This window comes from Cotesia glomerata, linkage group LG9 (assembly GCF_020080835.1).
Source record: "Cotesia glomerata isolate CgM1 linkage group LG9, MPM_Cglom_v2.3, whole genome shotgun sequence".
Classification (NCBI taxonomy): domain Eukaryota; kingdom Metazoa; phylum Arthropoda; class Insecta; order Hymenoptera; family Braconidae; genus Cotesia; species Cotesia glomerata.
In genome coordinates, this window is record NC_058166.1 from 13,016,912 (window position 1) to 13,040,842 (window position 23,931).

A 23,931-nucleotide genomic window follows, 5' to 3' on the forward strand; every position below is an offset into this window, starting at 1 on the left:
TGGTGTTACAAAAACTTATTTTATCATACAAGACGCTGGAAACAAAATTTTCCTCATTCTCTCAATTATATAGATAAAATATAAAATTAAAAATGAATAGACTTACCATTGATCCGTCGAAAAGTTTGTGCGCAATAATACTCGTACTCTCAAACATATTTTTCCCGGGACCGGATGCGAAACACATTTCACTCTTCCCGGGACAAGTGTACGAAGAGGAGCACTCATCACCTGAAAACTCGCACTTGGGACCTCGGGTGTTGGGGGAAACATCTCCCAGGTTACTCGACGCAAAAGCTGCTACAAAGTCACCCTAAAATATATACACATATTTTTTTAATACAATGCATTTAAATATCATGTCATTATTTTAGATTAGGCTGTTTGTAAAAGTACACCGTAAAGGTAAAAATAAGAGAATTTCATTCAGAACAAATTTTGATGATGAAAAAAACTATTTGAATCATGAAAATGTTATCTTTAAAATTTCACTTTCGGTTTGAATTATTTAAATTTGATTCGTATGAAAAGCGAAAATTTTCAAGAAGAATTTTCTACTACAAATAACTTTGCTGTTTTCAAACAATAAGCGAAATATATTTATATCCTTGTTAATAATTCATTCTTCTTGTATAAAACTAAACAGAAAAATTTATTTAAGATTATACCGTTAAGTTAAAAATTTGCTGTTTAATAATAAATTATCAGATTTCTGAAACTTTCTGTATGGAAAAAAAGTTTTAAAAATTTTTCAAAATTTATTGAAGCTAATATTCATTTTCATTAAAAAAAGATTGCTTATTTTAGCTTTATGTGATTACACTTCCAAAAACTATTAGTTAAAACAGAATTATAGAAATTATGTAACACATCTAATCTCTTCATAGAATTTCTTTATATCTTAAAATGTCTTCTTTACATCTTAAAAAAAAACCGTCTTAAAAAATCCCTCACCAATTGATTTCTCAGAAATAAAAGCTTTATATTTTGCTAAATTCATGAGTGTTCTTTATTTAAATCACAAAAATAATGAATTTGAATTATTAAAGTAGTTGTCATGGTCCAATATTGTTAAAAAATTAGAGATTATACGCGCCGCAAAAGTATATGAGCTTGTAGCTAAGTAATCCATAATTTTTACGCAAGACTATACCCGTGGAGACGTAACCCATATCTGAACAAAAACAGTTTCACTGTAAAAAAAAATCGCGCCGTCCACGTTCATAAGACTATTAAGAAAAAAAAATTTGTTTTTTTCTTTACAAAAAGATATAAAATAAAAAAATTAAAAAATCCAAGTAACCGATATGATTGTTTATGATTTTCGGAAATTAAAAAAAATTTTGTCGTAAATTTAAAAATTAAAAAAAAAAATTTGTAACGTATTTAGTGTGCGCGGTTGCAAAATATTTTACTTTTAATGAAATTCGTAAAATCTATTTACTAGGACTTTAAAAAAATTGAAATACACAATGACGCACACCAAGTACGTTCCAAAACTTTTTTTTTAATTTTTAAATTTACAACAAATTTTTTTTAATTTCCGAAAATCATAAACAATCATATCGGTTACTTGGATTTTTTAATTTTTTTATTTTATATCTTTTTGTAAAGAAAAAAACAAATTTTTTTTTCTTAATAAGGTAAAAGACCCAATACCGGAACGAGACCCAATACCGGAACGATTTGACAATTATTATTTTATATTTTATCTCGTACTCAATCAAATTAAACAAACTTTTCTTTATTAGAAACCTCAATCTTTTTTTTACATAATAAAATATGAATGAAACTTTAAATTATATTGGAAATATTGAAAAAAAAATGTTAATGATGTCAATAGTCTTAGATTTCTGACTTATCAAGGTCTCTTAATGGTTTTGCTAAGAAATCACTTGATGATCTTAAGCTCATAGAAACCTAACGGAAATACTTTTCACTAAAATTTTTTTTTTATGTATTAATACAAATACTAAGAATTCGATCCAATTAATTAATAATACAAAAAAAAAACCTATTGTTATTTAAAATTTACTGTTCGTCTATTGGTACACCCGAAATGAGCTAATACCCAGTATCGGAACAGTCAGCCATATTGATATTATTTATTGACATTCACGATATACTGTGTTGATTGTTTACATCAAGCACAACAACAAAAGTTTTTGTGAAATAACATTTAATACAGAAAGTAATTTTATTATAAAAATTGCTTCAAATATTCGTAAATTTTAACTGAAGAACAAAAGCAAATTTCTGTTTTGAAATTTTCTTTTTTACATAAGTGTCGTCAAGTATAACCACGAATCGTTTATTTTTTTTTTTTTGATTTTTAGTAAAAATTTATTTGATTTTTTAATATTAAATAATTATTGTTAGTTTCACTATGCATACATGTCATTTGAATTCTGAATTAACTGCTTAATTTTTTATAGGTAGTAGTAGGATGCCGAAAGTTAAGTCGAAGATAACATTTTATAAATTAGTTTTATAAATTCAGAAAAATTCACATAAAGTATTATGATTTGTTAATTAATTATATAATTATTCAGCTTACGAAAAGCAGACTCTTTAGATTAAAAAAATTAGTTTTATTTATCGTTCCGGTATTGGGACTAGGCATTTAAGGTGTTCCGATACTGGGTCTTTTAGACTTTTTCAAAAATCATGTTTTTTTTAGTATTAAATTCGACAAAATTGATAAATTTAATTATTTTCGTATAACTACATATTTATTCTATATGATTGGATGAATTATTCTTACTAATGAACCATTTGAATATTTTCTAAGTAATAAAAACCAGTCATGTACCCTTCGTCGTTCCGGTATTGGGTCTTTTACCTTAGTCTTATGAACGTGGACTTGGCGCGATTTTTTTACAGTGAAACTGTTTTTGTTCAGATTTTAGTATTTTTTTGTAATTATAATAAAAATTTACAATTGGTACCAACTTAAATCTCGCGTTGGCTGCATTTTTTATAGCAAACTATCCTCTTGAAGCTACAGTTTATGTAAAAATAATTCCAGTGCACCCTGGCGGGTGTAGATGCAAGCTGTGAAATATCTTTTTTTTAACTGTAGTTTCCCATCTAATGAAGGATTACTATGAATTCTCGAATTATTTAGTCTGTGGCAGATCACTTTGCCCATCGAAAAAAAGTCAGGATCGAAAATTTGCGTTGCTATAGTTTGTGCTGATTAAATTTAGTAATTTCAAGTAGATTAATTGTTATAAGTGAATATAATTAATTAATAACAGTAAAATAAAGTATGAATTACTGTTATAATATACAATTTCGGAAAAAAAGTACCGTAGAATTGAATAAAATTTTGCAACCTCAAAATACCGTTCTGCTTACAGTAAACACAGTTGGTAGTCTGGCGCTCCGTTGACAACGGATTTGAACGGAACTTGGCGCCAGATTCTACCGAATCTGTGGATAATTGTTTCTGTTCAACTCCGTAGATATATACTTTTTCATAAATTGGTGAACTTTAATCCGTTATTTATAAATAATTAGACGGTCAAAAATTTTTTTTAAACTCACAACAAATACATTAAAAGACTATCAGTTTTTTAAAGTTCCTGACAGTTTTTTTTTTTTTTATAACTAAGAAACTGATACAGAACTGCAGAGAACGTATGCAATCAATGTTAAATATCCAATTTTTAATTGAATTCATCTCGGGTGATAGGTGGTCAATCGGCTTCAAATTTTTAGAGTAATTGTGTCATCATGACCTTGATAAGTATACAAAAATTTAGAATTTTCTGACGGTATGTCTTAACCACGACAGTAACCTTAATAAATTATTTTGAATAAAATTTCTTTTTTATATTATTATTTCTAACTTTTTTATTATTATTATTTCGAGTAAAATATAGAATTTTTGTTTCTGAAAAATTTTAAATATAGAGAATTTTATATTTTAGTTCATTTTTTCCTAATGAGGGATTTTTTAAACAGGCTTTTTTTTACATAAAGATTTTAATCTAAGAATTTAGAAACCAAAAGAAGAAATTTTTGAAGCAAAATAATCAGTTTTCTTCATAATAATTTTCTTGCTTCAAGATAAATTTTCCTCGATCACATTAGTTCTTCTATCAAAATATCAATCTATAATAATTTTTTAAATTAATTTTGAATTCTCACAATTATCATTATTTCTGCATTGTAATAAATGCACTTCTTTAAATTAAAAAAAAAAAATTATTCATTGAAATTAAGAATAAATTATCATCAACAAAATTGATTAATTTTGTTAAAAATTGCTTTCTTTGAATAAAATGATTCAACTAGAGCTTTTGTAACAAAATATCTCAGTACAGGTACATGTTTTTAATTTATTAAAATCTTGATTATTAATTACTTGAAAATTAAGAAAAAATATTTGTAATATATAATTTAAAAACCAGATAGTACCTTCCCAATAGGAGCATCTTTGTTTATATATTTCTCAAACAATACAGCAGCATAGCCGACATTATCACTTGAAACAAGTCGATTAGTGTTATTCATACTAGTAGGATGGACTGCAAACCAATTGATAACACCCATAGGATGACCGTCAGCTGCAATAAATTGCAATTGGGTCATGCTTTTATCGACATCGTAATTGTATCTGAATAAAAGAAAATAATTAGATGAATAGAAAAACAAAGTAATTAGATTTACCCGTATTTGTTATTTTTTTTTTTTTAGTTGCAAATAGTTTGTGTAATTGTCTAATCGATAAGATTAATTAATTTACTTGTCTCGCTCGAACTGGGGGTTGTTCAAATATGCCATTGGGCTGCGGTTTATATTTGCGTCTAATACTTCACCATGACCGACAAATAACTTTCCTGGTACTACGGAATCGTGAGCTCGTACAATACTCTGAAAATAAATATCAGTTAATTATTGTTATTCTCATTAATTAAAAAAATTCAAAATAATCAATAAAAATTGAAAAAAAAAAAAGAGTATATTTTATAATTATTAAAAAATTTTATTCCTGCAACTCAATATTAAAAATCCACAGATTCGGTAGAATCTGGCGCCAAGTTCCGTTCATCAAATCTGCTGTAAACGGAGCGCCAGACTCCCGACTATGTTTACTGTAAGCAGAACGGTATTTTGAGGTTGCAAAATTTTATTTAATTCTACGGTACTTTTTTTTCCTAAATTGTATATTATAACAGTAATTCATACTTTATTTGACTGTTATTAATTAGTTATATTCACTTACAACAATTAATCTACTTGAAATTACTAAATTTAATCAGCACAAACTATAGCAACGCAAAAATTTCGATCCTGACTTTTTTTCAATGGGCAAAGTGATCTGCCACAGACTAAATAATTCGAGAATTCATGGTAATCCTTCATTAGATGGGAAACTACAGTTAAAAAAGATATTTCACAGCTTGCATCTACACCCGCCAGGGTGCGCTAGAATTATTTTTACATAAACTGTAGTTTCAAGGGGATAGTTTGCTATAAAAAATGCTGCCAACGCGAGATTTAAGTTGGTACCAATTGTAAATTTTTATTATAATTACAAAAAATACTAAAATCCGAACAAAAACAGTTTCACTGTAAAAAATCGCGCCAAGTCCACGTTCAAAAGACTATTAAGAAAAAAAATTTGTTTTTTTCTTTACAAAAATATATATAAAATAAAAATAAAAAATCCAAGTAACCGATATGATTGTTTATGATTTTCGGAAATTAAAAAAAATTGTGTTATAAATTTAAAAATTAAGAAAAAAATTTTGGAACGTACTTGGTGTGCGTCATTGTGTATTTAAATTTTTTTAAAGTCCTAGTAAATAGATTTTACGAATTTCATTAAAAGTAAAATATTTTGCAACCGCGCACACTAAATACGTTCCAAAATTTTTTTTCTTAATTTTTAAATTTATAACACAATTTTTTTTAATTTCCGAAAATCATAAACAATCATATCGGTTACTTGGATTTTTTTATTTTTTTATTTTATATATTTTTGTAAAGAAAAAAACAAATTTTTTTTCTTAATAGTCTTTTGAACGTGGACTTGGCGCGATTTTTTACAGTGAAACTGTTTTTGTTCGGTTTTTTGATCATAAATTATTAATTCAAAATTTAATATTGTTTTTGAATAAAATTTTTAGCTTAATTATTTTTAAATTGAAATTTACTGTAAAGCAGTTATAGAAAACAAAAATAATTTTTTTTAATTTTCTAAAGTTAATCTTTAAATTAGACTTTCACAAGTGTAATAAAACATGCAATTAAAAAAAATTTTTTTTTTTTTCTAATTATGCTTAGTAAATTTTAATCTAAAAATAAGTATTTTTATGAAAACTACTTATTACTTAAAAAAAAAAAATATTTATAAACAATACTCAATTCTCAAATAATAATTTTGATTTAATGGAGTAACAAGTAGTTTGCATAAGAGTCATTATTTTAGATTAAAATTCACAATAGTGTCGATAAATAAAAAACAATAATTTTGAAAAGTTAATCTTTAAATAATGAAAATTTCACAAGTATAATGAGATTCGTAATTAGATAAAACTATTCAAAAGAATTTTACCACAAAAATTCCATTGACTAGAGCATTAAAGCTTTGCTTGATAAATCCAAATGTCGTGAGATCAAAGAGCATGTACAAGTTGTATCCGCCCGGACTTGAATGAGTGTGTGTTGCGCTTATCATCACGTTCTTTTCAGAATACAAATCGCCGTACTTTTCTTGCAGTTTACGGATTACCTGGAAAAGTATAAAACATGATTAGAATATAAAAAATTCAATATTTATTTAAAATATCAGTTTTATTGAAGTGTTCAATTTTAAAAAAAGTTTAGAAAATCCAAAAGTGTACGACTCATAATGCTCAGTTAAATATGAAATAATAATATAAAAAATGTGAAAAAAAAAATATAAAACAGCTACACTGATAGAAGGATTTATTTGTATTAAAAAATATTTGTTAATAGTTAACAAATCATTTATTAGAAACAACTTTTTAGTATTAAACAAATATTTCTTAGTATTTAAAATGATTTGTTTGTATTTAATAAATCTGATATTCATTTGTTAAATATTAATAAATCTTTTTAAATACTAAGAAATATTTGTTAAGGACTAAAAAGTTGTCTCTAATAAATGATTTGTTAAATATTAACAAATATTTTTAACTATAAACAAATCCTTCTATCAGTGTATTATAAGCTATTGTGCAGGTACATCTAGTAAGATAAATTTACATAAAATATATAAAGTCTTTTGAATTGTTTATTTTATCAATTGCATTTAAACGACACTAAGTTACATAGCCATTCGCGATAGGGAACCTACAATTCTTTCAAAGAATTAAAAAAAAAAGTTTAACTCAATTAATGGATCTTTTCGCAAGTGACAGTGTTTCATACTTGACAGACGGGGAAATTTTTTAAACTATTTAGACGTTTTTTTCCGTTTTTATTACACTAAATCAATTTTCTAAAAGTACGGAATTAATCTCCATTAAATTATCTTCACAGTAGTATGCAAAATATTTGTATTCTATTAACTAACAAGAGTATAATGGTAAATAGCAGAAAAAATAGTTGCCGAAATGAGGCAAAAAAAATTCTTCGATCGTAAAGCACTCTCTTATGCTTCGCATCATAACTCGTGCAATTAAAAGAATTAACTCACTAAACTAAAACGAAATATTTATTTCGTTGAATGAAGTATATTTATCTAGCAGTTAACTGGCAGTGTAATTTTTTATTGATGCATAAATTTAATTGTTGTATGTAGTAACAAAAAACATTTAACAAATGCATGACTGCAGTTGCATTGAAATACATGTTGGGTACATCAGTATTTACATTGAAAATTTCTATTGAAACTAGACAATGGACTAGACATTTTTTGCAAATTATAGTTCCTTTTAGGTAGATTTCGTAGAAATCTATCTATTGCATTGGTCCTTGTGTCGCAATTCACATGGAATTTTGTCATTTTATCTCTTAAGTAGTCGAGTAAAGCTCAAAATTAGCATTGGTTCAAAAGTTTATATATTTATGTATAGAACGCGGCTTGTGTACACGATAGCGTCTACAATTATCAACGGATTTAGATGAAACTCGGTACACATATTCTTTGGGTAATGACCTTGAACGAGTTCGAAGATGAGCAAAATCGATCAATTAGTTTAGAAATGGCGGCCATTTAAAATTTTCAAAATAGTGAAAATCACGTTTTTGGTCACTTCATTGATGTACAACTTTTGATTGAACAGAGATAGCTAATTTTTGAAAAATTCATGAGATAGCTCATAAAATTACCTTTAATTTGACGTATATGACATTGACATTTTGACCATTTTTAGTTATTTTATCAAAGTTAAGAGTGCAACTGAACCATTTTCAGGCAATGTGTAGTACAACCGACTTATGAATGTTATTCTATCGAGAATTCTTAACAGAACCTAACGAAATTTAGTATATAGATTCCTTGGACAATTAGCTTGCATGAGCCTTAAAATGAGCGAGATTCGTCAATAAGTTTAGAAATGGTAGCTCCTTAAAATTATCAAAATAGTAAAAATCATGTTTTCGGTGACTTCATTGATGTATGAAAAGAGATTGCTAATTTTTGATAAATTCATGTGAAAGCTCATGAAATCGCCTTCAATTTGACATTTAGAACATTGACATTTTGACCATTTTTAGTTATTTTTTCAAATTTAAGAGTGCAATTGAACCATTTTTAGGCAATGTGTAGTACAACCGACTTATATACGTCATTCTATCAAGAATTTCATTCAGTAAAAACTACTTTCCATTTCGGGTGTGGCCGAATGGCGTTTTTTTTAAATGCATTGTTGTTATTTTTACAGAACTTTTCATCTCAACTTTTACGCATCGAACAATATGCATTCGAATTCATTTTTATCCACACTTATTGTTCGATTTGAAAACACGAAAAAATACATTTTTCTATTCATTAGTTTTTACAGTTTCAAGGATTTGGATTTTGATATCCGCTATGCAGAAGGTTTCAACGAATAGATAAAATGAATGACGTTTAATAGAGCGACACATGGTATTGAGCTTTTTAAGGAAAAGTTACTTTGATGTAGTGAAAAATTTCGCATACAAGATATAGGATATGAGCGCTTTACAAAAAGACTTTACTATAAAAATAAAATAGTCACTAACCCAACGTTATTAAAACGTGACTCTTTGATCCGGAAGAATATATACGACACAATAAACTTTTAAATATTTTTTTTTCATTCAGAGTTTTCCTTCTAAGGGTTTGAACTTTTGCAAATTAATTTTTGAAATTATTATCATCTAAATAATTATAAAAAGGAAACACAGTATGCAAATTATTGTTTTAAAATTGATTAATTTTTTTAAGCTGAGTAAACCTGAAATCCCGACTTGATGATAAAGATATCATTTTAAACATAAATTTACACTTACTACAAATGATGTAAGTAATTTTAGAATCAATTTTTATTTTTTTAAAATCGATATATTGAAGTTGTCTTTACACTTATATAATAATGTTTTAATTGTTAAATTGATACACGGAAAGAAGAAAAAGGGAAAAATTACATTATGTAATGCAACGTAGCGCTTTATAAAAAAAAATTACACTGGAAAAATTACAATTTCAGATTGTTATTTTCACAGATTTCGTAGACATTACATTGTAAAATGTAAATATGACATTTAAAGCTGTGAAAATTAATATTCAAAGTTTAATAAATTTTAAAAATGTTATTTTTAATCGAAACTTCTCTAGTCTTTTTAATTTGAAGCGTCACTTACTACTATTTATGATGTAATTTAATGTAATGTAATGTAATTAATTTATAATGTAATTTTTTTTTCTTTTTTGCGTGTGATTTAATTTTTTAGAGTATTGACATTTTTACTAAAAAAAATAAAAAAGTTTGGAAAATCCAAAAGTGCACGCCTCATAACGCTCATTCATTTTTTAAGAAAAAATAAATTGTGTAACTGATAAAAAAAAAGAAAATTATAATTAAGTAATTTCTTACAGAGTATTTTTTTTTTTTAAATATCAGCGCCCTTTTTTCTTGTTATATGCGCACGCAGTCTAAAAAAATCTAGCTTTATCAAGTGGCGCCATAGTTTTCACGTGACAAATAAGAAAAATTCGTTTGTCTTTGTACGGTTATACCGTAATAAATTTTAATAAAATTTCAATTTAAAAAAAAAATACGTAAACTAGGCTACTGATACGAAATACGGACCCAGTTCATCGCATTCGTAAACTAATAAAAAAGGTCCGGTCTTGAAAAATCAATTTGTTCGGGAGTAATCATTGGTACATCCAAAATGGGGTGACATCCGGACGTCCACGTAAAATTTTTTTCAAAACGTTTTTTTCTTTCAAAATAGCTACATGAAATGATTTTAGAAAGTAAAATATGGTTTAATTTAAGTGTTTTCTCCGTGTACATCTACTTATATTATTGTATAAGTGTAATATGGTTGTGATAGAGACATTTAAAGATCACAAAATTGCTTGACCTTGACGAGTCGAGTATAAAGCACAACCTCACGCGCTTCGCGCTATGAGGCGTGCAATTTATTTTTCTAGTATACAGGTCTATACAGATGCAAAACTCTTCTACAATTACTTACATATGTATTAACATCGTTTGTAGTAAGAGTTTATATAATATCTCTACTATCAAGTCGAGTTTCAAGTTCAGGCTATAAATTCAAACTTTTAATGTTAATTTTCAGAGCTTTCAATGTACTATTTACATTTTACAATGTAATTCTTATAAAATCTGTAATAATTACAATCTGTCATTTTTCCAGTTTTTTATATGAAGCGCCACGTTACAATATATAATGTAATTTTTCCATTTTTCTATTTTCCATGTAGCGCCTAAAAATAAAAAATTCCAACGTTTCGTCACATTAAGAATCGTATTTGAATTTTTTTTTAACAATAGTATATTTTTTTTCTTCAAATTTCTCAAAAATCGGATAATTGAAAAATATCAGATTTTTATTGACAAAAAAATTTTTTTTTTGAATCGATCAAAAAAATTATTATATTTAAAAATGTGTGTAATAGTTATTACGTATGAAATACGGAGAACAATGCTAGGAATAGCTAGATTTTTGTAGACACATTTTATCAATAGTTTCAGTCACAAAAAAATTTTGGCTAACTTTAAACCTTTTAAAAATAATTAAAAAATTTATGTAAAAAAATTTTCAATAATACTATCATAAATTCACTGTGAATTAAAATAATTAAAAAAAAAAAAAAAGTTTGAAAATTTTACGCAATTGAAATGGACAAAGGTTAAAAAAGTTCCCCAAGGTCGATCAAAAATATTCATAATAGAAATATTATTTAAATTTACTCTCTATAAATTTTTTGCTGAGCTGAGGTTAAAAAAGTGATTACTTTGCATGAATGGCAGGAACAATTTAAAGTGAGTGCAAGGCTGACGGCTTTTCGACAGTAATTCGCATCCTACACTTTCGTTATCGAAGCGTGTAATATTAAAATATCATAAAAATAAAATAAAAACTAGCGCAACCTACGCCAAAAAAAAAAAATAACTACCATTTAAAATAATCAAGTGCATTTTTCCCCTTTTAAATAAAAAATAAAATTACCATAGCGCGGACGTCATGTCCAATCATTGCACTCTCAACACTGACAAAAACAAATCTTTCTTCGCTATCGTCAATAATATAACTGCGAGCAAAAGTCCGAAGATGAAGTCCTGCTCCTTTTTGATCAATTTTTGCGTACCCCATCTAAAAAAATTAATCGTTTTATTAAATAAATAAATAATTGAATGTAAAAAAAAAATTACTAATTTTAATTAAATAAATTAATAATTACAAAAACAATTTCCGCTATCGGACCAGTTGTATCAGCGATTCCAGTTCCAATGTTATAAGCCATTTGTACAGTCGGAAGTTCTACAATGATCAAAATTAAGAGAGTGAGAAGGGCTCTGGGCCCCGTTGACAATCGTAAATCCATTCAATCACCACTCTTGGCTGAAATTAGATCCAATAATTAGAATATTATCAATTGATACACCAAAAAAAAATTGACTTTAATCAAGAAGAAAAATTTTTGAATCAAGTAAAATTTACTTGAATTTCTTAGTTCAAGAATTTTTCTACTCAAATCAAGAAGATGTTCTTTAAAATTATTTACTTGATTCAAGTTCATTTTTTTTCTGTGTTTCAATAAAATTTTTATTATGATAGGGATAATTCGATAGATACACGCACAGTAAAAAATTTTTTTAACCTGATGTATCGATGTAAAAATTTTGCTGTGAGAATTACACCAAATATCGTGTTAAATTTGAGCAATATCAATTGAAAACTTTTATACTGTCAAACATGTAAATGTATAATTTGTAGTAACTTTGCCTTAGGGGGCGTCCATTAATTACGTGAGGTGTTCTAGGGGGGGAGTGGATCATGCTAAATCTTACCAAATCTCACTTAGGGGGAAGGGGGGGATCTTAACAAATATCACGTAATTTTTTCTCTAGCAGAAAACAGTGTAAAATTGCGTGAAAAAGTATTTCTATAATAAAATATGGCCAAATTTGACACAATAGTGTTTGTCGTATTCGTCTGAACCCTGCAGAGCAGCAAAGTAGCGCTCGATTGTTTAATTTGATTATTGATCGATAGGATTCACTAATTTTTTAGGTATAGATTTCTTTAGAAATCTATCGGTGGTAGCCGGTCTCATGTCGTAATTTTAATACAATTTTGTCATAATATGTTTAATTATCTTCAATTTAAACTATTGTTCGTCGACTTTTAATACTTTTTTCAATTTATTTCGTAGTTGAGAAAATTCAAAAATCAATAATAAATTAAATTTTAGCTTTTATCATCAAATGACTTTTATATGTAAAAATCCTATTTTTTTAGGTAGATGTCTTTAAATATCTATTTGCTGTAGTCAGTCTCATATCGTTATTTGCAAAAATATAATAAAAATAAATTTTAGGACATTGCGGCCTTTTAATAACGTGTTTTTCAATATTCAAACAAGAAATCTACCTATCCATGTCGGGTGTAGCCGAATGGCACTTTTTTTCTCAATAATCCAACCCGTTTACAGCCAAAACATAAATTTTGAATAATCTCGCGTGAGATTAGGGGAGGGGGGAGGGAGTTGAGGAAAATCTTACGAAATCTTATCAAGGGGGGAGGGGGGGTTAAAAAATTCTCAAAAATGCCTCACGTAATTTATGGACGCCCCCTTAAGAAATTAAATGTAATTATTGGAATACTACGTCATAACTTGAATAATTATTTTTCAACGTTAGTGCAACCACTGATTGTAACTGATTGTATTTTGTATAAAGTTTTAAAATGTTGCCAGTATAGAAAATTCAAATTTCAAGAAAAAATTCAAATTTAACACAATGTTTGGTGTAATTTTTACACCGAGTCATTTAAACACCACCGGGTCCAACAAATTTTTTACAGCGCGTGCAGTCTGATGGATGTTTAGCCTTACAACCGAGTTATGAGCCTAGTCTAGGGGATGTAGGAGAAATTTTTCCCTAAATTTTTGTATCCCTACTACTGTGCAATTAATTTTGTCGTCCCCACATTCTTTATTACAAGCCTATTTCATTTTATCGTTGTAAACACGTAGTCATATGTTAATTTTTTTTTAATTAACAATCAATCAATTATTAAATAAGCAGTTTACTTAATTAATAATAAATTTAGTTTATAAATTTGACAGTTCTAACAGAGACTTATTCAAGGCTCTGGCACAAAATGCAAAAGAATAGTCAAGTGGGGGAAATTTTGTTTACTCGTTGACGGCCGAGTGAGGAGAAGAGGCTTATAAGGGGGCCACTTATGATTGTAATCGTTATCCAGGGTCACAACGCAAAACATATTTTTCGCGAGATCGTTAACACGTGTAGAGCTACTCATGATAATAAATACTATTATTATATACGCAAAACAAATTATTTCTTCGCATCTACATGATAAGATGCTTGATGATTTATTTATTGATTTTAATTTTTATCTTTTGTTTTCGAAGGCTAAATATCACTGCTACAATGATATCATAGGTTCTCAGTTAGCAGATTAAATTATGAAAGCCGATAAATTATTGATTTTTTTTTTAATGAAAAAAATACATCGATAGTAATGAAAAATGTGAAGAAAAAAAAAACCTGATATAAGAATTGTTTGTTGCTTATTTTTTAATTTAAATAAATATTTGTTTGTTCTATTAATAATAATTTTATGGAATTGAAGATATTCTTGTCACAAAATATTAATAAGTACTAACTAATAATAATAAATTTAAAGCGATAATAAATCTACTGCGTTTTTGTTACTTCCAAGGAAAACAATAAGATAAAAAATATATATAAACCGTATACGTAGCTAAGGCGTAGAATTGTGACTAATAAAATACCGTAAACACAATGACTAATTAGAGTTTTGTTGGAGTTTTATATGGTCAATTTGTAAGTTAATTTTTCCGGGAATAACTAAATTAAATCAAAATAATTCAATTGATTATCGACTTTCGAAGAATTTTCTAAAATATTTTAAAAGCGCTTCTGCCTAATTATGTATATACTTGATATACTTATATAAGTCGCGATAGTGGATGGTGTTTATAAGAGATAACTTAAACGTAGTTTTTTTTTTGTCATTACGAGTATACATGGAATTCACATTAGTACAGTACTACGAAAGTATTGGAAAATTTTAGGATAAAAGAAAAATTAAATGGTAGATTACACTAAAAATTTTTTCTTTTAATTTCTTGTAAAAACTAGTACAAGTAAAAATCTTGAGAAAAAATTTTTAAGGATTCTTGAGACTAATGATTTTTTTTTTCTTAAACCAATATTTTCAAAAAAAAAATAAGAAAAACAAAAAAATTTATTTAAGGTAGTTGTCGTGGTTAAAATATATCATCAGAAAATTCTAAATTTTTGTATACTTCTTAAGGACATGATACAATTACCCTAAAAATTTTAAGTGGATTGACCACCTATAACCCGAGATCAATTCAATTAAAATCAGATGTATTTTCCATACCATAGTTTTTTACATCTTAAAAACCTAATCTGTTAACAGTGAATGTTCATACTCATTACACTACGTTATAATAAAATTATCTTATTTAATATTTACAACTAACGAGATCTACAGCTCGTAGCCAGTTAGTAAAAATTACATTAAGTATTGATGTGTTGAATTATTTTTAAGTAATTTAAATACTTGTTAAAATTTTTGATATGTATTTTGTGTGAAATAATAAAATTTACTTTTCAAAAAAAAAATGAATTCAATTAAAAATTGGATATTTAGCAGTGCACAGTAAAAAATTTTTCGTCATTGTTTAAAGTGTAAAAATGTTTGTGTAGAATTTAACATTTCCGTGTATAAAATTTAACATTTTAGTATGTTGATTAAACACAACAGAGTGTTGATTCAACACAGATTGTGTAAAAAAAAGTCATCAACACAAATTTTTGTGTTAAATTTGACGAAAAATTTTTTACTGTGTGATTGCATACGCTCTATAAAATTCTGTACCAGTTTCTTAGTTATAAAAAAAACTAATTGTCAGAAACTTTAAAAAAACTGACTGTCTTTTAATGTATTTGTTGTGAGTTTAAAAAAAATAAAAAAAAATTTTGATCGTCTAATTATTTATAAATAACGGATTAAAGTTCAACAATTTATAAAAAAGTATATATCTACGGAATCGGACAGAAACAACTGTATGGGTTGCATCTCCACGGGTACAGTCTTGAGTAAAAATTATGGGTTACTTAGCTACAAGCTCATATAATTTTGCGGCGCGTATTTACTCTAATTTTTTGACAATATTGTACCATAACAACTACCTTAATACATTTTTGCGGTTGTAATTTTTTCGCGGTATTCTTTCTAATTTTATTTACATAACTTTATAGTTTGATAATCATTTTTTTTTATTACAAGTACAAATGATTAAATGATAATTGATCGATAAATAAAATAAAATTTAAAAAACTTTAACATTTTCTGTTAAAACAACTTAAAATTAACAACTAGAACATTTTTTTTTAATTTAACTTTTCAAAATTCTTAGCTTCCATGAAGAAATTTTTAGCTTTATAATTCATTACTAAACAAAAAAAAGTATTCAGAATATACATAAGGTAAAAGGTAAGGACCCAGTTACTGATATTGGCCTAAATGTTTGACATATGCAATTTTATTCCAATTAAAAAAATAAAATATTCTCAAAAAATCAATTATCTAAAAATTTATAATTCACAAATTGTATTTATTAAATTATTGGAGTTGGCTTTTTTTTTTAATTAAAATAAAATTGCAAGTATCAATAACTGGGTCTTTTACCTTATAATACTTACGAACTATTCCTACTAATTTCAATTCAATCATTAGTTATTATGAAACTATTATAATTCTAAAATCACATAACTGTTTTAATTATATTAATTAATTTCATAATAATGTCATATCGATACAAAATAATCATTACCTTCAAAATACTCTTCACTTAATTAAAATATATCATTAAATAAAACGAAAAATACGCCCTTGACCACTGAAGATTATTTAATTATCTTAGATTATTATTCAATCATAATTATCAAATTTCCTCATCACAATAACAATAACAATTAAAGTTCACAGCGATAACAGCCACCTGTTTTCCTGTGGTGAACAATGAAATACTCTTATCAGATGTCACACTAGTTTATATTATATTAAAACTATTATACAATACTATGGAAAGTCTTCAAGTTTAAACCAAAATTATTCTAAATTAAAACTCGAAAAAAATAGTCCAAAGACCTTACGCTAAAACACGAGCGATAATGAACACAAAATATATTCACTGATTATGACTAATGTAATAAGTCAACTGATATGATCGTGCAGTGAATAAACACTCGTGTGTATAATGTACGAACAAAGACACCAGCAAATTTAATTTATAACTAGTAACAATGTAATTCAAACTTTTTATTTTTTATTCACGGCCAGTTATTTTTCCATTGAAAAATATTACCTTTATTTTTCTACAATTATTTTAATTAAAAAAATTTACAAGTAAAATAACTTAAAAATGTGAAGATAATTTGTACACACAACAGAAAGTCACCGGAGAATTTAAAAAATAAACAGATGATGTTAGTCCAGATCAACACGAGAAACTGGATAATTCTTACAGTTTCTCCTTCTACTGAGTTATAACATATCGTTGGCTCTCGTTTGTTCTTATTCTTTTTTATCTTTCTCTCACTCTGCATTTGACGGGTGTACTCGAGATTCAAGCTGATTAATTTCATTTATTTTATGAACCACCAATTGAATTCATTTTTGTTTTCATCTTTTACATTGCTCCATATATATATTTTTAGCTTTATTTTTTGTTTTACATTCTTTCTTTTGAATTATACTCGCCGGTCCCGACGACCCACGTGGTCACAATCATTCAATTTTTAACACTGGACAAAACTGTACAAGTAATTTTAAATTTCAAGCTGTAATTTAAGTCAATCATCAATAAATTATCTTCAAAATTGTCCCAGTTGTTTAAACAAAAGTTGTTTTCAGATTTTTTTGTAAAAAGTCACTTTGAAATTAATTTTTTAATTAGATTAATAAGTTTAAAAAATATTTTATCAATAAAAATTTTAATAAAATCCATTAAAAAAAAGAGACTCTCGTTCTCCTTGAGTTAAATGCACGCTCATTGGTAGCATATTTCGTAAGTCGCATTCCGCTGAGTTGTTACCGATTTCATGTATCCCATTTGTTCGCAGGTACTCACATTAAGTTTAACTGTTGATATATTTTAACCATTGTTAATTGAGTTATTATTATTTGTAACTCAGTTTTGTATTTAATCGTCGGTAGCGAAAGAATTTGATCGATTTTAGCCCGATTTCTTCCTCTTTTTCTTCTTCATGATTGAAAATTCACAAAGTAACTTGACATTGTTGTAAGAATAAAGATATTTAAGAATATTATCTTAGAATTTTTTTAAAGCTAAGTAAACAGTCGAAAGAAATGAGGTTGCCGACCGATGTGACCACTAACCGACACTTTCGATCGCTGACTATACCAAGCAGCTAGCCTCTCTAACGTCTGTAAGAGAAAGTAAAAGAGGAAGAAGTATATCTTGCATAACGGTACTATCAATCGATTCGTCACGTCAACCACTGATAGTTATTAATATACTTTTTGTTTTAATCGGGTGTTAAATAATCATAAAGCATAATTCTAATTTTAATTATCATTGTAAGTTATTAATTATTTCTGAATGGAATTTATTTGATATAAATAAATAATAAGATTAATATTTTTAATGAAAGTTTAAGATTGTAGTGACTGACTAGGCAATAAGAGTTTAAATATCTCCAAGAGATGTTTGAACTCAGGTAATTTCTGGTTTGGTGTAATGAGTTGTAATTTATCTTTTAGGGATACATAAAGAAAAAAAATTTTTTTTTTGAAAAAATGGGCATTGTTGTGACAAGAAATTAATTTATTGAAAATTCTATTTCTTAGATGAAGAAATCAAAATTTTTCTCACAGTAACGTTCTTGTTAAAAAAAATTTTTTAATTTGGAAAAAAACAATTTTAAATAGATAACTTGCGAATTTTCATCTAAAATAACAAGAAAGTTATATTGTGAGAAAAATTTTTATTTCTTCAGCTAAGAAATAAAATCGTTGAAAATTTTCAATAAATTAATTTCTTGTCACAACAATGCCCATTTTTTCTAAAAGAAATTATTTCTATCAGTGTAGAATATTTGAAATTTTGATTATTTATGATTAGATCCAGTAGGGACAAAAATATTTTTCAAAAATAGGTTACTTGTTTGAAATGTTGAATAATTAATTTTTGGTAGACTGGATTTCAATATTATTTAAATATTTATTACTTCAATAAAGTATTTCATTTCCTCAAATTACTTGTCAGAAGCAATAATTTTTTTAATCTCTTGTAAGTGTATTAAGCTGCAACTAAGAAATTATATTATGAGATACAAGATAAGAATTTAGTAAAAATTTTACTGGTACTTGATAAAATAATAAAGAAAGATACTATTTTTAGCATTTACTTCAACAAAAATCTATAAAACGTTTGATCCTGCAGCTCATTCCTGAAATTTTTCTCCATGATGCTCAAAACGCTCGAAAATCTACATATTCGTAAATAATTGAGCTTTTAGAACTCTTGAGCAAAAAAAAATTGTAAAGTCAAAAATATGAATCGTGCAAGAAATTTAGAAGTTATTTTAAAAAAAGATTTATTATCAGAATTTTTCGACTACGATATCTTGAAAAAGAATCAATTGGTTTTCAAAAATTAGAGCGAAATTATTAACTTATATATCTAATATATAAAATGTTTTGTGGTCTACTTTAAAAATTAAGATCGATAACAGTCGATAACCTTAACCTTACGTGCTTAGGTAATTTATCACGTACGATGAGTTACTGACTATCGATATGTATCTTCAGACAAAACAATGAGTTTCAAAAACAAGACAGACTAATCCGCAGCTTACGTCTGAATCAACAGTAGTTAATTTATTCCGGTCAGTTCTCGATTCCTACGCAAAAGATGTATTAGTCAATTTCAATTAAAATTCAGATAGCAGTTTCAACTTCTTTTCTCCATCGCTTTCATGAGATCACAAGTGCTCAATCAACGAATTTTCAGATCTGTTTGAATCAGTGGAAATCTTCAAGTTCGTGTTTAGCACATTGAAGATCAGTGCAATGCTCTTATTACGAATATCGTGTTTCGGTAATAAACGCCACAGTAATCAATATAATACTAATTTACATGCTCTTTATACCATACCGTTGTTGCCGCTAGATTCTCCGTAAGCGAGGACACCGAAGCAGTTAAAAAAAAAAAAAAACTTGATTCTAAAGGAAAAATCTTGAAAGAATAAAATCATTTTTAAGGGTTTTTCTATGATAAATTGAGACACAAAATTCATGATTGAAGTAAAATTTATTTAAGTGAAAATTGCCGACTCACAAATTTTTCTAATTATACCAAGAATATGAAGCTCTAAAAAGATTTCCGTAGATCAAAAATTTTCCTCTTAAATAGAATTTTCAGTGTAAAAAACGCATAAACAATGAAATGAGACAAAAGCTTAAATACTATTTATTGACTTCAAATATAATATTGTAATTAATTACAATTATTTTATGCTCAGTTCATTGTCAAGTCATCTTTGATCCAAAATTTTGAATTTCACATGACATTCTTATTTGCATGGGTATATTTTAATTAAATATGTATTTTAATATAATTTAAATTGAACGCAGGAGAATAAAATATAAAATAATCAAAACAGGAACGACACATCTCAGGTGACTCGATGTTAATAAGAGACGTCGTCAGATTACAACTCTCGTCAGCACATTGTTTAGGCTAAAACCCGGTGACTCTTATTAAAGAGAGATTTCCGTTTCTTCATTGGTAAAGAGTTTTATTTTTCACCAACGATGCAATAGTGATTCTTGAAATTACTAAATTAAAATAGAATTATTAAAATTTTTTTTTTCATTCTTTCTGTTCTTAGGAATACACTTATCCGAACAAAAACAGTTTCACTGTAAAAAAATCGCGCCAAGTCCACGTTCATAAGACTATTAAGAGAAAAAAAAATTTTTTTTTTCTTCACAAAAAGATATAAAATAAAAAAATTGAAAAATCCAAGTAACCGATATGATTGTATACGATTTTCGAAAATTAAAAAAAATTTTGTTGTAAATTTAAAAAATTAAAAAAAATTTTTTAACTTACTTGGTGTGCGTCATTGTGTATTTCAATTTTTGTGAAAGTCCTAGTTAATAAATTTTACGCATTTCATTAAAAGTACAATATTTTGCAACCACTCACACCAATTACGTTCCAAATTTTTTTAATTTTTAAATTTACAACAAAATTTTTTTAATTTTCGAAAATCGTATACAATTATATCGGTTACTAGGATTTTTCAATTTTTTATTTTATATCTTTTGTGAAGAAAAAAATTTTTTTCTCTTAATAGTCTTATGAACGTGGACTTGGCGCGATTTTTACAGTGAAACTGTTTTGTTCGGATTTTAGTATTTTTGTAATTATAATAAAATTTACAATTGGTACCAACTTAAGTATCGCGTTGGCTGCATTTTTTATAGCAAACTATCCCTTTGAAGCTACAGTTTATGTAAAAATAATTCAAGCGCACCCTGGCGGATGTAGATGCAAGCCTTGAAATATCTTTTTTCAACTGTAGTTTCCCATCTACTGGAGGATTACCATGTATTCTCGAATTATTTAGTCTGTGGCATGTCACTTTTTACATCGAAAAAAAGTCAGGATCTAAATTTTTGCGTTGCTATAGTTTGTGCTGATTAAATTTAATAATTTCAAGCAGATTAATTGTTATGATCGACTATTATTAATTAATGTCAGTAAAATAAAGTATGAATTACTGTTATAATATACAATTTAGAAAAAAAAAGTACCGTAGAATTAAATAAAATTTGCAACCTCAAAATATCGTCCTGCTTACAGTAAACACAGTCGGTAGTCTGGCGCTCCGTTTACAACGGATTTGAACGGAACTTGGCGCCAGATTCTACCGAATCTGTGGATTGAATTTAAGTGGTTCATCCAATTCAATTAATGCGATATTGTTGGTTCCAGACCAAACGCTGATATTTGATTGATGAAAAACAAACTCTACTCGACTCGTTTGAGTCATCGGCGATCATGTCGAATGCCTGAAAATTTCCGTATAAATTCTATTGTAATTTTCAAGATGGCTGCAGAAAACATTGAGTATTAGAATAATTCAATTAAACTATTTTTTACTTCTACATATCGCTTAAATTGATATAATTACACGCCTCCCAATGCTCTATTACTGCAACAGTATAAGAAAGAAACATTTTGTTTCTACTTATTACTATTCTTTGTAATTATTTTTTCTCCATTTATTGAAAAAAATAGACAGGCAAACTTTCATTTTCAAAATCGATTTTTTTTTTAACTCGTACCATTCCGCGCAGTAAGCACCTGTTAGAATCCATTCCTCGTCTATAATGGTCCCACTGCAACCTCTGAATAAATGATTGGATGAATGGATGGTGACGATGTAAGGCTAAGCATGCTGCTTGCTCTTTTTTAACTTCCCGCTAAGAAAATCTCAGATTTTTAAAAATCGGGAAGTTATTGGTTTTACCCCGTTTTACAAAAATCGAGTTTTCATCAGATCTCGACGTTTGAAGGTCACAGGAAGTTTCCCTTACTATCCCCACGAGGGTGTCTCTATGTCTGTGTGTGTGTGTGTGTGTGTGTGTGTGTGTGTGTGTGTGTGTGTGTGTGTGTGTGTGTGTGTGTGTGTGTGTGTGTGTGTGTGTGTGTGTGTGTGTGTGTGTGTGTGTGTGTGTGTGTGTGTGTGTGTGTGTGTGTGTGTGTAAGTATGTAAACCTCTGATAACTTTTGAATGGCTTGACCGATTCGATCGCGGTTAGCGCCATTCAAAAGGGCTTGTCCAAACTTAGATTTTAGACACCATTTGGATCAATTCGGACCGATAGATTTCGAAAAATCTGAAAAAAACTGTAAAAAAAATTTTTTTCAAAAGTGGTTTTTTTGGAATAACTTTCGAACGGCTTTATCGATCAACTCCAAAAACTAATCAGCTCTTGACCGTAAAAAACCACGTCGATCGCCGCTAATCCGGTCAAAATCGGTTGATTCGTTCGAGAGATAGGCGGGAGTAACTATGACTCTCTTAAGGGAGCGAGAGTGAACTTAAGAGAACATAGCTAAGCAAGCAATTCCCTTTTCGTGGGTCCCACCATAAGTAAGGTAACATTGAAAGGCATCCCTCGATGCGTTACCCCAAACCAAAAATTGCCTCTGCGCTTTCGATTGTAGATGTTACCAGCTCCTATAACTTAAATAAGTTGGTCAAGACAATACGGAACAGCCTCGGATAGGTGACGCACCCACGTTCGGTGGTCACCAAACTTTTCCGACCGTTCGACGGAGCGCCAGAATAGCCAACCGCGTTCCTCCGAACGAGCTGCTATCTGACGTTCCCGTTCATCGCCGACCCGCGAATCCGGGATTGCGATCGCGTTCGTGTAAGCCCGCGAAAGTAATACGTATAAAACAGCTAATGCCTCTAGCTACGCGACCCTGTTTAGTTAAACTCACGCGATTGAATTTAGAAGAGGTAAATGCAAGTAGAAGGGGGGTTTCAGAATCTTGCTTGCGAAGCATCGACCGGCAAAGATGCCTAGGGACGACCAAAAACACCCTCAGAGGGTCCGCAAACTCGGCAAACTTAGATGGGCTCGCGCCGGGCGTTAGATCAAATCAAAAGTCTCCGCACGTGACCCGGGGAATGGGGGTTGAAGGTTTTCGAGTTTTGCATGCGAATTTGCGGAACGACAGAGCTGGGACTCTGGAGGCGAGTCAGTTGTGGGAGGAAAAACGTATTGATGTTCTCCTTCTACAAGAGCCATACGCAGCACATAGTAATAATAGTTTCAAAATACTTGGGTTCGGTTGCGGCATACAAGTGGCTGCCGAAACCAGGTCCAGGCCATATGCGGCCATTTGCTTAACAAATCCTAAATACCAATTGCTGGTTTTATTACAACTTAGTACAACTCACTGCGTATACGCTCAGATCATGGGACCTGACACATCGTTCTTCGTAGTCTCGGCATATTTCCAGTATAAAGACGAAATAGACGTGCACTTGAAGCACTTAGAGAAGATGGTCCGAGCGCTGAGAGGGAAACGGGTATTAATATCAATGGACGCGAACGCGAAATCCGAGAGATCGGGATCCGAGATTGACGACG

General features: G+C 28.4%; 1 protein-coding gene across 1 annotated transcript in view; it reads right to left on the reverse strand.

The window, feature by feature from the left end:
* The window catches only part of LOC123271246 (neutral ceramidase), a 68,049-nt gene extending 50,966 nt beyond the window's left edge, over nucleotides 1-17,083 (reverse strand). Inside the window, exons 1-8 of the mRNA XM_044737515.1 lie at nucleotides 16,881-17,083; nucleotides 16,559-16,734; nucleotides 11,882-12,042; nucleotides 11,650-11,793; nucleotides 6,569-6,745; nucleotides 4,754-4,881; nucleotides 4,426-4,624; nucleotides 107-313 (exon numbers count right to left, since the gene is read on the reverse strand). Coding sequence (XP_044593450.1) covers nucleotides 107-313; nucleotides 4,426-4,624; nucleotides 4,754-4,881; nucleotides 6,569-6,745; nucleotides 11,650-11,793; nucleotides 11,882-12,025 — 999 coding nt within the window. The 5' untranslated portion in view covers nucleotides 12,026-12,042; nucleotides 16,559-16,734; nucleotides 16,881-17,083. The remainder of the gene's footprint in view (nucleotides 1-106; nucleotides 314-4,425; nucleotides 4,625-4,753; nucleotides 4,882-6,568; nucleotides 6,746-11,649; nucleotides 11,794-11,881; nucleotides 12,043-16,558; nucleotides 16,735-16,880) is intronic.
* Between the last annotated feature and the right edge of the window lie 6,848 nt (nucleotides 17,084-23,931).